At 48.2% G+C, this 12,731-nt stretch overlaps 1 protein-coding gene across 11 annotated transcripts in view; it reads right to left on the bottom strand.

Annotated features, from left to right (window-relative positions):
- Positions 1 to 461: 461 nt before the first annotated feature.
- Positions 462 to 12,731, bottom strand: part of DNAH2 (dynein axonemal heavy chain 2) — a 108,464-nt gene continuing 96,194 nt past the window's right edge. For 4 of the 11 annotated variants that reach the window (XM_019982262.2, XM_070773018.1, XM_070773019.1 and 1 more), the window contains 13 exons: positions 11,734 to 11,920; positions 11,387 to 11,535; positions 11,079 to 11,262; positions 10,658 to 10,848; positions 3,390 to 3,581; positions 3,050 to 3,234; positions 2,642 to 2,870; positions 2,409 to 2,560; positions 2,167 to 2,281; positions 1,505 to 1,681; positions 1,325 to 1,399; positions 990 to 1,140; positions 462 to 821 (listed from right to left, as the gene is read on the bottom strand). In XM_019982262.2, coding sequence (XP_019837821.2) covers positions 667 to 821; positions 990 to 1,140; positions 1,325 to 1,399; positions 1,505 to 1,681; positions 2,167 to 2,281; positions 2,409 to 2,560; positions 2,642 to 2,870; positions 3,050 to 3,234; positions 3,390 to 3,581; positions 10,658 to 10,848; positions 11,079 to 11,262; positions 11,387 to 11,535; positions 11,734 to 11,920 — 2,142 coding nt within the window. In that variant the 3' untranslated portion in view covers positions 462 to 666. Of the gene's footprint in view, positions 822 to 989; positions 1,141 to 1,324; positions 1,400 to 1,504; positions 1,682 to 2,166; positions 2,282 to 2,393; positions 2,561 to 2,641; positions 2,871 to 3,049; positions 3,235 to 3,389; positions 3,582 to 10,657; positions 10,849 to 11,078; positions 11,263 to 11,386; positions 11,536 to 11,733; positions 11,921 to 12,731 lie in introns of those variants that run through there. The other 7 variants (XM_070773023.1, XR_011561981.1, XR_011561982.1 and 4 more) reach the window with 7 other exon arrangements.

Here is a 12,731-nt window from a genome sequence, read left to right as displayed (position 1 = left end):
CCCCAGCCCCGCCCCTTCTCATGGTCCCGCCCCTTCTCGCGCCGGGAGTCCCTTTCCCGGGCTCCGCCCCGCTTTCTGCCGGCCCCGCTCGCCTCTGCACAGGTGCCGAAAATGATGCCGAGTGCGGGGTGCAGGGTTCAAGGTGCAAGGTACGGGGTCCAGCACGGATCCCTGCCTGACAAACCCCTATTCCATTTGGATCACGCGCCCTTCCAAAGTAAGCCCCGCCCCACCTGCTCGAGTACTGCCCAGAGATTTAGCCACACCTTCTTTAGGCCCCACTGCCCTGCCCATTCGCCGAAGCCACGCCTCCTCTCCCTCTCAAGACCTCCCACTTCCCTTGCTGCTTTCCCTATCCCGCAGCAGCCCACAGGAGCGCTCATCCTCCGTAAGGCCTGGGCTTCCTCCCGACTACCCCCCTGCCCCTCAAACCCCAACCATCCCATTGAGAGACTTGGGGCTTGTGGTCGGGGATGTTTTACTGAGCTGAGCTCCGATACAATTCTTCTAACACGACTAGGTATTACCAGGGCCTCATCACACGACAAATTCAACCGAGGTAAAGGCCTGAGTGAAGCCTGGTCTCTGTCCGAGGTACATTATCAGCCTTGGCTCCTTAAGTCCTCGACCCTCACCCCCCCCAAACGGAAAGAAGAAGAGGCCCTCTCAGTTATCCAGGCTCATGAGTAGAGCAGTGCCTCTCTTGATCCAGTGATCAGAGGTCATGGTCCCAGAGCGGAGGTCGATGCCAATAACGAAGGATGCACGGTCTGAGCTGCCTGCCCGGTTGGGATAGTAATAGCAGGGACAGGAATACATGCCTGCAGGAAAGGACAGGAGAATGAGTCAGACCCTGGAGCCACTGGGAAAGCAGGGCAGGAGCAGATGGGGGGGGGGGGCGGGGGGAGCGGTGCTGGGGAGCGGAGGCTGGGTTAGGATGCAAACTAGGGAGGGGGCAGGCAAACTAGGAAGGGGGCAAACTGTCCCACCCTTGGCACTCTTCTTGCGGCTCTCAGTAGGCCGGAAGTGGATGGTGGGCATGAGGCAGACAAGCTGCATGGGTTCTGCCTCCACCAAGCAGGAGTTCTTCCGGTCCCAGCCCGCACCCTCCAGGTATAGACCCCGAACCCAGACACCATCCTGGGGAGACATGGGAACAGGTTGCGGGTAAATCCAGACCCTCAGTTGCCAATGCCCCCACCCCTGTCCTGCCACCTTTTTCCTCCCCTCACTCTCAACCAGTCGTTTCCCACCTTTGCTCCCAGCCCCTCCTCCTCCACCAGACTCCCCTCTGCTCAGAACCCTAAGCACATGTGGCACCCACCTTGGGTGGATACACTAGGTTGCTGTCATCCACAGTGGAAACAATAAACTCCCAAGAGAGGCTGTCCACTGAAATCTGGAGATTGAAGGTGAGAATAAGGGAGGATCCTCCCACACACACAGAGGAGAGCAAATACATATCATCAGTATCCATTCCCATCACACTGTCCACATGGCTCACATTGTTTTGGCGAGCTGAAGACTGCAGCACGGCAGTGAGGAAGCCAGTGGGAAAGGTGAAGCCAGACAGCCAGAAGATCACAGGAGGCCGTGCACGGCTGGCCCACATCTCAAACTGCTCCACACGCATGGCCAAGTCCCGGGTCCATGAAGCCAATGGCTTCTGTGAGGGGTAGGCCTGAAGCAGGAGGTAGTGTGTGTTTATTCATTCACTTATTCATGCATTCAAATTCTTACTGTGAACATTTGAAGCAGATAGAAGAATATATAGTGTCAGCCCCTGTTCCCCAAACCATAGTTCAGCAAAGCTCTCCAAAAGCCAATTTCCAGGAAAGAAGCATAAAACGACAACTATTAACAACAGCACCAGCAATGCTAACCAGTTACCATTAATGAAACACCTTTTAAGGTGCACAGTACTAGGAACCCTTGAAACATCCTTGGAGAAACTTAGGGACTTGCCCTGGGTAAGTTTCTATGTTAACAACTTTGCAAAGTCAGTCAGTGAAGGGCAGAGTCAGATTTCAACCTTGAACCTGTCTGACTCCGAAGCCCAGGCTCACTGCTTTCTGCTATAGGCTTCCCTAGGACCAGGAGGCTGCAGGTCCAGGAGTAAAAGTAGAGTTCATTGTTGGAGAAGGATCAACAGTGAGATAATCTTACCTTTCCCCAGAGCGGAGGGACATGGGCATCAAAAATGCAATTGAAAATCTCTTCCAGGCTGGTAGACATGACGATGAGGCCCTGGATGCCTTTTTCTAGGTCTGTCAGTGAGAAGCTGGATGGGGAAAGGTGGAGGATCATAGATGGGATGGGCCTGGGAGAGACATCCTAGGCAGGGCGTGAAGGCCTTTCCTCTTGCCCCATCCCTGCGTTACACAGAGCCCCACCTCCCCCCATCTCACAGGATGGTCTCCATCAGCTTGTTGTATCTCTGAATCTCCTGCAAAAGGACCACATTGAGTGGGGAGGGGTCCATAGCCAGTAGTTTTCGGGTCCCCTCATAGTCGATCATTTCCGGGATCTTCTGTTTCACATCGGCAGCCAATTCAAGGACCTGCCGAAGCAGGAGTGTTGAGTGTAGACCTCTCTTCCTCCTTGGTTTCCCTCCCCCAGGTGACTGTCTGTCTGTCCTTACCTTCTCCTCCCGACTCTGGCCTCCGGCCCTGGTGGGTGTAATCTGGGGTTGCAGGGAAAGCAGAGTCTCAAACAGAGTGCGTGCCTCTGTGATCTGGGAGGCCACATCGGCATTGGGGTGCTGGCCAAAAGCCTCTGGGGGGTCCATGCCAGGCAACATGCTGATGTACTCTTTGTACGAGGCCAGGCTCCCATCCTTGGGGATAAAATAGGTCTCCAACACTGACAACCTGGGGAGTCAGTGCGGAATTATCACCGCACTGTGGGGACTTGGGGCTCCCATGCCAGGCCAAGGCCCTATCCATCCAACTCTCTGCTCTTACTTCACCTCCCATCTCCCATTCACTCCTCAAACACTGCCCCTACCCCCAATCCTGCCACCTGGCACCCCATTCAGTGCCCCCCTCACCGGTAGGAGGGGGTCAAGAGAGCCTGGTCACAGAAATAGTCATTGATGTAGGTGGTCAGCAGGCGCCGGTCCCAGTCATCCGTGACGTGTCCACCATAGTTGACCCCGGAGATGAGGTACTTGAGTGCATCCCAGGGCGTCTCCTCATACTCGTCCAGGTAGAGGCTCAGCAAGTTCTCTGACACCTGTGCATGGCCCCAGCCCACACCCCCAGCCCCACACACAGTTATGGCAGGAATTCTTCCAGGGGCTTCCAGTCAGTGATGATTCCTGCAGGGCAGCCTCGGGGCAGAAAGTGTAAGGAGGGAGGGTGGGGTGAGGGACCCTGGTCAGCACAAACCTCAAAGTCAGAGTCATTGAAGCCGTAGATGATGTTCCAGCCAAGTTGCAGGAACTTTTTGCGTTCAAGTAACACAGAGTGAAAGAAGCACAGTGCGAACAGCAGTTTCTTATACTTGGTGGGCTTGGAGCAGCGGGAAAACTGTGGTTCTGTCATCAGTTGGTAAAGACGAGTCATGTTGGCCTTTAGGCCCTGGGGACAAGGACGTACAGAGATGGGATGACATGCATCTTGCATGGCCCTAACACTAGCACCATCATGTTCAGTTGTGGAGCTTGCTCATTGCATAAGGGCACTGGCTGAAGAAATGAGTGAAGGTTGAAATCCAGCCCTTGAGCTGCATGCCAAGACATGCACTCATCCACAGGGCTTGCTGTCCTCCTCCTCACGCTCGGGCGCTGTATGGACCCGTGGCAGCCCTGCCTTCTCATCTCCACCCCCACTCCTTGATCCCCTCAACCGTGATGTTCTCAGTGGTGGGTACTACTACTACCACTAAGTCGCTTCAGTCGTGTCCGACTCTTGCGACCCCATGGACTGCAGCCCACCAGGCTCCTCCATCCATGGGATTTTCTGGGCAACAGTACTGGAGTGGGGTGCCACTGCCTTCTCCCCAGTGGTGGGTAGGCCAACTCAATTTGTGAGTGCCAAAAAATATGAACAAAAACATAAACATGGGAACTTCCTTCATGGTCCATTGGTTGAGAATCTGCCTTGCAATGCAGAGGATGTGGGTGTGATCCCAGTGAGGGAACTAAGATCCCACATGCTGCCAAGCGACTAAGCCCTTGCACCACAACTACTGAATCCACATGCCACGATATAAGATCTTGTGTGACACAACTAAGACCCCACATGGCCGAATTAATAAGAAATGTACACAATTTCTTATTAATTCGGCCATGTGGGGTCTTAGTTGTGTCACACAAGATCTAGTGACATATCATCAAAGAGGAATGAGCTATATGATTGGATTTATCAGGCTTCATGAGCAGGTTGGGGTTTGGCTAAGTCTTACAAATAGAAAGGATGTAACGAGGCTGAGAGGAGGGCTGTCCAGAGATGGGAAGAACTGAAGGAATAAAGGCACAAAGGGGAGATAAAGTGAGAAGAGGATCTTTCTGAAATCAAGTGAAGTGCTCAGATAGGGTAAGAAGGACTGTGAGCAGATGGCAATACAGTAAGAAGGGCATTTTGAGCTGACTGGACCCGATTCACTAGGAACCCTGGAGCCATTTCTGTTTTGAATAGGACAGTGATACATTGAAACAGTGTTCTAAGGAGATTCAACATGATGGACAAAAGGGAGCAGGGAGAAAACAGAAGTAAGAACATTGGTTAGACCAGGAACAAATAGAAAATCTGATTTTTAAAACTATCATTTATAACATCATCAAGTCATGTAAAGCACTGAGGAATAAATCTAATATAAATGTATATAACTTTAGAAAATTTACAAAATTTTATTAAAAGAAAGAATAAATGGAGAGACCTACTGTACTCATGGATTGAGAAGCTCAATATCCTAAAGATGTTGATTTCCCCCAAATTGATCAATAGGACTCTTTTGGTGAAACTTGACAAGGTAATTCCAAAATTTATGTTAGAGAATAAAAGATCAGGAATAGCCTAGAGAAGAATAAGGTAGGAAGATTTGCCTTCCCCAGCCATCAAGAATTATTATAGAGCTAGAGAGTAATTAACACAGTGTGTATTGACCCCAGGATAAACAACTTGATCAATGAACAGCATAAAGGGCCTAGAAACCCATCTGCGTATGTATATGAAGACTGCAACACTTAACAAAATCGGAACACATAATACATTTAGATTAAAATAGTGTATCAATTTACTGAAGTCAGCAACCATGTTGCAGTTATATAAGAGAACACCCTGATTCTTAGGAGTGAGTCCTTTCCACTGAAATACACTACAGTATGTGGCAGTAAAGGGCCAGGATATACAATTTACTCTCAAATGTTTCAGAAGTGTGAGTGGAGAGAGAGAAAAACAGAGATCAAATGATAAAGCAAGTGGGACAAAATGTTAACTACAGATGGATTTGGGTAACGTATAGGGGGTTCTCTGTACTATTATTCTTACAACTTTTCTGTAAATGTAAAGTTCTTTTCAAAATTTTTTTAAAATATTGGTCTCTTTGTCAGCTTCTAAAAGGAATTCAGTTGCACCAAGCACATCTGAATGTCCTTTCTCAGAAGGCTCGGTGGATTGCAGGAAGGTTCTGCATCACCAGCAGGCAGCCTGTCATGGACAACTCTCCTGGGCTGACCTCCAACAGGACTGCCTCCCCTGGTGACCCACTCACTACAAAGCCATCCTGTCTGGTTCCTCTTTCCTCCTGATATTTGCTCCCATTCATCATTGCCTCCATGGTTCAGTTCAGTTCAGTTCACTTCAGTTCGTGTCCGACTCTTTGCGACCCCATGAATCGCAGCTCGCCAGGCCTCCCTGTCCATCACCAAGTCCCGGAGTTCACTCAGACTCACATCCATTGAGTCAGTGATGCCATCCAGACATCTCATCCTCTGTTGTCCCCTTCTCCTCCTGCCCCCAATTCCTCCCAGCATCAGAGTCTTTTCCAATGAGTCAACTCTTCGCGTGAGGTGGCCAAAGTACTGGAGTTTCAGCTTTAACATCAGTCCTTCCAAAGAAATCCCAGGGCTGATCTCCTTCAGAATGGACTGGTTGGATCTCCTGGCAGTCCAAGGGACTCTCAAGAGTCTTTTCCGACACCACAGTTCAAAAGCATCAATTCTTTGGCGCTCAGCCTTATTCACAGTCCAACTCTTACATCCATACATGACCACAGGAAAAACCATAGCCTTGACTAGACAGACCTTTGTTGGCAAAGTAATGAATGTCTCTGCTTTTCAATATGCTATCTAGGTTGGTCATAACTTTTCTTCCAATGAGTAAGCGTCTTTTAATTTCATGGCTGCAGTCACCATCTGCAGTGATTTTGAAGAAAAATAAAGTCTGACACTGTTTCCCCATCTATTTCCCATGAAGTGATGGGACCAGATGCCATGATTTTCGTTTTCTAAATGTTGAGTTTTAAGCCAACTTCTTCACTCTCCTCTTTCACCTTCATCAAGAAGCTTTTTAGTTCCTCTTCACTTTCTGCCATAAGGGTGGTGTCATCTGCATATCTGAGGTTATTGATATTTCTCCCAGCAATCTTGATTCCAGCTTGTGCTTCTTCCAGCCCAGCATTTCTCATGATGTACTCTGCATATAAGTTAAATAGACAGGGCGACAATATACAGCCTTGATGTACTCCTTTTCCTCTTTGGAACCAGTCTGTTGTTCCATGTCCAGTTCTAACTGTTGCTTCCTGACCAGCATACAGATTTCTCAAGAGGCAGGTCAGGTGGTCTGGTATTCCCATCTCTTTCAGAATTTTCCACAGTTTATTGTGATCCACACAAAGGCTTTGGCATAGTCAATAAAGCAGAAATAGATGTTTTTCTGGAACTCTCTTGCTTTTTCCATGATCCAGCAGATGTTGGCAATTTGGTCTCTGGTTCCTCTGCCTTTTCTAAAACCAGCTTGAACATCAGGAAGTTCATGGTTCACATATTGCTGAAGCCTGGCTTGGAGAATTTTGAGCATTACTTTACTAGCCTGTGAGATGAGTGCAATTGTGTGGTAGTTTGAGCATTCTTTGGCATTGCCTTTCTTTGGGATTGGAATGAAAACTGACCTTTTCCAGTCCTGTGGCCACTGCTGAGTTTTCCAAATTTGCTGGCATATTGAGTGCAGCACTTTCACAGCATCATCTTTCAGGATTTGGAATAGCTCAACTGGAATTCTATCACCTCCACTAGCTTTGTTCATAGTGATGCTTTCTAAGGCCCACTTGACTTCACATTCCACGTTGTCTGGCTCTAGGTCAGTGATCACACCATCGTGATTATCTGGGTCATGAATATCTTTTTTGTACAGTTCTTCTGTGTATTCTTGCCACCTCTTCTTAATATCTTCTGCTTCTGCTAGGTCCATACCATTTCTGTCCTTTATCGAGCCCATCTTTGCATGAAATGTTCCCTTGTATCTCTAATTTTCTTGAAGAGACCTCTAGTCTTTCCCATTCTGTTGTTTTCCTCTATTTCTTTGCACTGATCGCTGAGGAAGGCTTTCTTATCTCTTCTTGCTATTCTTTGGAACTCTGCATTCAGACGCTTATATCAGGCTTATATCAGGCTTAGTTACCCCACAGCATATGGGATCTTAGTTTCCCAACCAGGGATCAAACCCAAGTACAAGGCAAAGTAATGTCTCTGTTTTTGAATACGCTATCTAGGTTGGTCATAACTTTCCTAGCCTCCATGGTTACTGCTTATTAAACCGACCTAAACAGCATCTACCTCAGGGCCAACACACCTCTACCCATTACAGAGGGTGGAGTTCAGACAACAGAGGGCCCTCTCTTAGAAGGCAATAAGAAAGGCTCTTAACAAATTAAAAAAGAAGGGTTGCATCTCTTTGACAACACATATCTGAACTGTTTGACATTTTTTTAATGGGAAGACGGACTACTTTTGTTGACAGAAGAAAATAAAGGTAAATAAAAATCAACTTTAAACATAGATTTTTAAAAATTAGTGGTGCCATTAACAACATGGAACAACAGACTGGTTCCAAATCGGGAAAGGAGTACATCAAGGCTGTATATTGTCACCCTGATTATTTAACTTATATGCAGAGTACATCATGCGAAATACCAGGCTCGATGAAGCACAAGCTGGAATCAAGATTGCCGGGAGAAAGATCAATAACCTCAGATACGCAGATGACACCACCCTTATGGCAGAAAGTGAAGAAAAAAACTAAAGAGCCTCTTGATGAAAGTGAAAGAGGAGAGTGAAAAAGTTGGCTTAAAACTCAACATGCAGAAAACTAAGATCATGACATCTGGTCCCATCACTTCATGGCAAATAGATGGGGAAACAATGGAAACAGTGAGAGACTTTATTTTCTTAGGCTGAAAAATCACTGCAGATGGTAATTGCAGCCATGAAATTTAAAGACACTTGCTCCTTGGAAGAAAAACTATGACAAACCTAGACGGTATATAAAAAAGCAGAGATATTACTTTGTCAACAAAGGTCCGTCTAGTCAAGGCTATGGTTTTTTCCAGTAGTCATGTATGGATGTGAGTTGGACTATAAAGGAAGCTGAGCACTGAAGAACTGATGCTTTTGAACTGTGGTGTTGGAGAAGATTCTTGACAGTCCCTTGGACTGCAAGGAGATCCAACCAGTCCATCCTAAAGGAGATCAGTCCTGGGTGTACATTGGTAGGACTGATGCTGAAGCTGAAACTCCAATACTTTGGCTACCTGATGTGAAGAACCCTAACTCACTGGAAAAGACCCTGATGCTGGGAAAGATTGAAGGTGGGAGGAAAAGGGGATGACAGAGGATGAGGTGGTTGGATGGCATCACCAACGCAATGGACATGAATTTGAGTAGGCTCCAGGAGTTGGTGATGGACAGGGAAGCCTGGAGTGCTGCAGTCCATGGGGTCACAAAGAGTCAGACACAACTGAGCAACTGAACTGACTGATTAACAAAAATGGGCCAAGGAGATAATCTGCCTGCAGGAGCTGAAGACTTGTTTTGAGAGCTAGTAATTTATGATGCTGGAGTGCCAAAAAGAAGTACTTTGTAACCAGATGGAATTCACACCTGGCACTGAGTTCAGTAATGGAGCCAGAGACGGGGATTGGGGTTGAAATCAGGAAGAGGACAGTTTCTCCATCAACTTGTGAAGGGAGGAAATGTAGAATGAGGACAGGACAGGAGGAGAAAGAAACACAGAAGTAATCAATGATGTCGCAAGAAACAGAAGGAGGACCAGGAGTGTATCAGGGAAACTAGGGGGACAGTCAGCTGTGCTAGCCTCCCCAAGGTGGCCAAAGAAGGATTTAATGATGAAAGACATCCGCATGCCTGTGCATCTGATCAGTTCTCATTTATTGAGCACCTACTACAAACAGGTCCTTGCATTGGTCACAGGATGAGCAAAATGGTGAGGGAGATGAAAAAGACACAGTCTCTGCCCTCTTGAGCTTACAGTCTAGAAGAGAAGTCAGGTATTAACCAGAATCACACTAACAGGTGTAAAGTTCTTGAATTGGAAGGTCAGAGGGAACAGTCAAGAGGATTCCTGAGAAAGTGCTGGTGGGACTGAGACCTAAAGGGGCAAAGAAGGGGGTGGGGAGGAAAATAGGGAGGACAGTTCATGAAAAAGCACCAGGCTAGAGAACACAGTCTGTCAAGGAAGAACAGCGAAACAATTTTAAAAGTTGATGGTGTAGGTAAAGAAAGCGAAGGGGAAAGTTGCGACAAACAAAGCAGGAGAGGTGCTCGCAGGGGCACACAGGCCATGTGAATAGGGCTGTGAACTTGATTAAAAGCAACAAGAAGCTACTAAAATAGTTTCCTGCTGCTAAGTTGCTTCAGTCATGTCCGACTCTGTGCAACCCCATAGACGGCAGCCCACCAGGCTCCCCCGTCCCCGGGATTCTCCAGGCAAGAACACTGGAGTGGGTTGCCATTTCCTTCTCCAATACATGAAAGTGAAAAGTGAAAGTGAAGTCACTCAGTCGTGTTCAATTCTTAGCGACCCCATGGACTGCAGCCTACCAGGCTCCTCCATCCATGGGATTTTCCAGGCAAGAGTGCTGGAGTGGGGTGCCACTGCCTCCAAAAATAATTTAAGCAGAGGTAAATGGGCAGGATGTAGTGACATAATCAGATTTTAAAAGATTGGTATGATTGCATTCCAAGGTGACCTTGTAGTACTGGAGATAAAAATTTCAGTAGAGCTGGAGGGAAGGAGAAAGGCCAGGAAGTGACAGTAGGGAGAGAATATAAGGAAGTGTCCGGAGGAGGAAGGGGCTGACAGGTCCACACACTAGTTATATACTCTTCCTTTGCCTCAGTTTCCTACCTGTAAAATGGGGCTGATAGTACTTACCTGATAGGCAAGTGTGTGTGTGTATGTTAAATGAATTAAAAAACGTAAGCATTTAGAACAATGCCTGGCATGTAATAACACTCAAAAAAAGTTAGCTATTACTACTATGTTCTAAGAGTTTGGCACGCAGAAGTGGAATTTCTGAGGACAGTAGAATCAGAACAGCAGCCTTGTTGTTAAGGTTAAACCCTCTCTCTGAGGCCAGGAGGACGACACGTATGCCTGCTGGCATGGGCACTGCTGCTGTCTACAGTTGCCCATACCTTTGGTGGCTCTGTGGTCATCTTGATGCTGGCCTGCAAGATGGAGATGGGGAAGTCTGGGTGGGGGCTGGAGCTGAGCCAGAGGCGGAAAGAAGGGTGCGGATCCTCCACCTGCAGCTGCTCCACCAGTTTATCCAGGTTTGGCATCCAGGACAGCGACAGGTGGCAGTTGGCGAGGAATACCCAGTGTCCTGCAAGGGGGTGCTGATGTGGTGGGAACCACTCCCTATGCCCCGTCTGTCCCCACACTGTTCCTCTGGTAGAGGGGCTAGTTTAGGGGGAAGGTCCAAGTGCTCAGGTGCCAACCCCAAGGCCTTCTGGAGGAGAGGGAGCTGCAGTGACAGCAGGGTGACAGGAGGGAGCTGGTGGATAGTCAGGCCAGGGCCATGGTTGGGGGCAGAAGAACTGGGTAGACACTGACCCTGAACCACACCCTCTCGGAGGAGCCGAGCCGCGATGGGGGCCTGGCCCTGGCCCAGAGACAGAGCGTGGAAGCGCTGGGCCATGCCTGTATGCTCAGCCAGCTGGAGCAAGGCACTGGTGGGGTCCACGCCGGGGGACAGGATGAACACCAGTGGGGTCCGTGGGGCCGAGTCCTCCATCACCTGCCAGCAGCACAGGGTGTGACCTTAGGCAGAAGGCCAGGTGAGGTCTCGGGAGAGACTGAAGAAGTGCGGGTGGCAGACTGGGACAGGGAGAAGCAGGTGGGAAGGCAAAAGAGCCACTGACCAACTTCATGTTTAGCACAGGCGGCTCAATGAAGCGGGAGCCAAGGTTGGAGACGATAAAAGAAGTTACACAGAAGGCCACACGGTCCTGGCGCAGGGAGCGAACAATCAGCATTCGTTGCATTTCATTGCAGGCATTTTCCCACTCACCTGGGGGCAAGGTTAAGGTTAAGGTTAGTGAGCCCGGAGGAGCAGGCAATCTGAACAAAGAGACGCCTTCGGGGACACTGGGCCAGGGGGCAGATGTGCTGAGGGAACTTGGGAGAGACATGGAAGGAATTAGAGGAAAGAGCAGGTGTGAGGCTGAAGGAGGGAAGAGAAAGGAGAGGGAGGCCTGGCTCCAGGCACCTGGCAGCATGGCCTTCTCGGGGGTGGCGTTGGTATACCACAGGTTCCAGTCCCGAGGATACTGCTCAAAGGAGTTCATGAGCCCATGGAAGTTGGTCAGTTTGTCCAGCTCTGTGATGTTATCCCAGTAGGCATCTGCGAGCCAGGTGGTACAAGGGTTATCCATTTGGCCCTCACGATCCAAGACCTGGGGCAGGGGGACGAGAGAGGAGAAAAGCATTGACCCAGACTATCCCAAAAGATCTTTTTGTACAGTTCTGTGTATTCTTGCCATCTCTTCTTAATATCTTCTGCTTCTGTTAGGTCCATACCATTTCTGTCCTTTACTGAGCCCATCTTTGCATGAAATGTTCCTTTGGTATCTGATTTTCTTGAAGAGATCTCTAGTCTTTCCCATTCTGTTGTTTTCCTCTATTTCTTTGCATTGATCGCTGAAGAAGGCTTCAGCGATCTTATCTCTTATCTCTTCTTGCTATTCTTTGGAACTCTGCATTCAGATGTTTATATCTTTCCTTTTCTCCTTTGCTTTTCGCTTCTCTTCTTTTCATAGCTATTTGTAAGGCCTCCCCAGACAGCCATTTTGCTTTTCTTCATTTCTTTTCCATGAATACACAGAAGAACTGTACAAAAAAGATATTCATGACCCAGATAATCACGATGGTGTGATCACTGACCTAGAGCCAGACAACGTGGAATGTGAAGTCAAGTGGGCCTTAGAAAGCATCACTACGAACAAAGCTAGTGGAGGTGATAGAATTCCAGTTGAGCTGAAATTCCAAATCCTGAAAGATGATGCTGTGAAAGTGCTGCACTCAATATGCCAGCAAATTTGGAAAACTCAGCAGTGGCCACAGGACTGGAAAAGGTCAGTTTTCATTCCAATCCCAAAGAAAGGCAATGCCAAAGAATGCTCAAACTACCACACAATTGCACTCATCTCACAGGCTAGTAAAGTAATGCTCAAAATTCTCCAAGCCAGGCTTCAGCAATATGTGAAC

The sequence above is a fragment of the Bos indicus genome, chromosome 19 (assembly GCF_029378745.1).
Source record: "Bos indicus isolate NIAB-ARS_2022 breed Sahiwal x Tharparkar chromosome 19, NIAB-ARS_B.indTharparkar_mat_pri_1.0, whole genome shotgun sequence".
NCBI lineage: Eukaryota > Metazoa > Chordata > Mammalia > Artiodactyla > Bovidae > Bos > Bos indicus.
The sequence above is the reverse complement of the archived record's forward strand: the minus strand, read 5'-3'. Positions and strand labels throughout refer to the sequence as shown.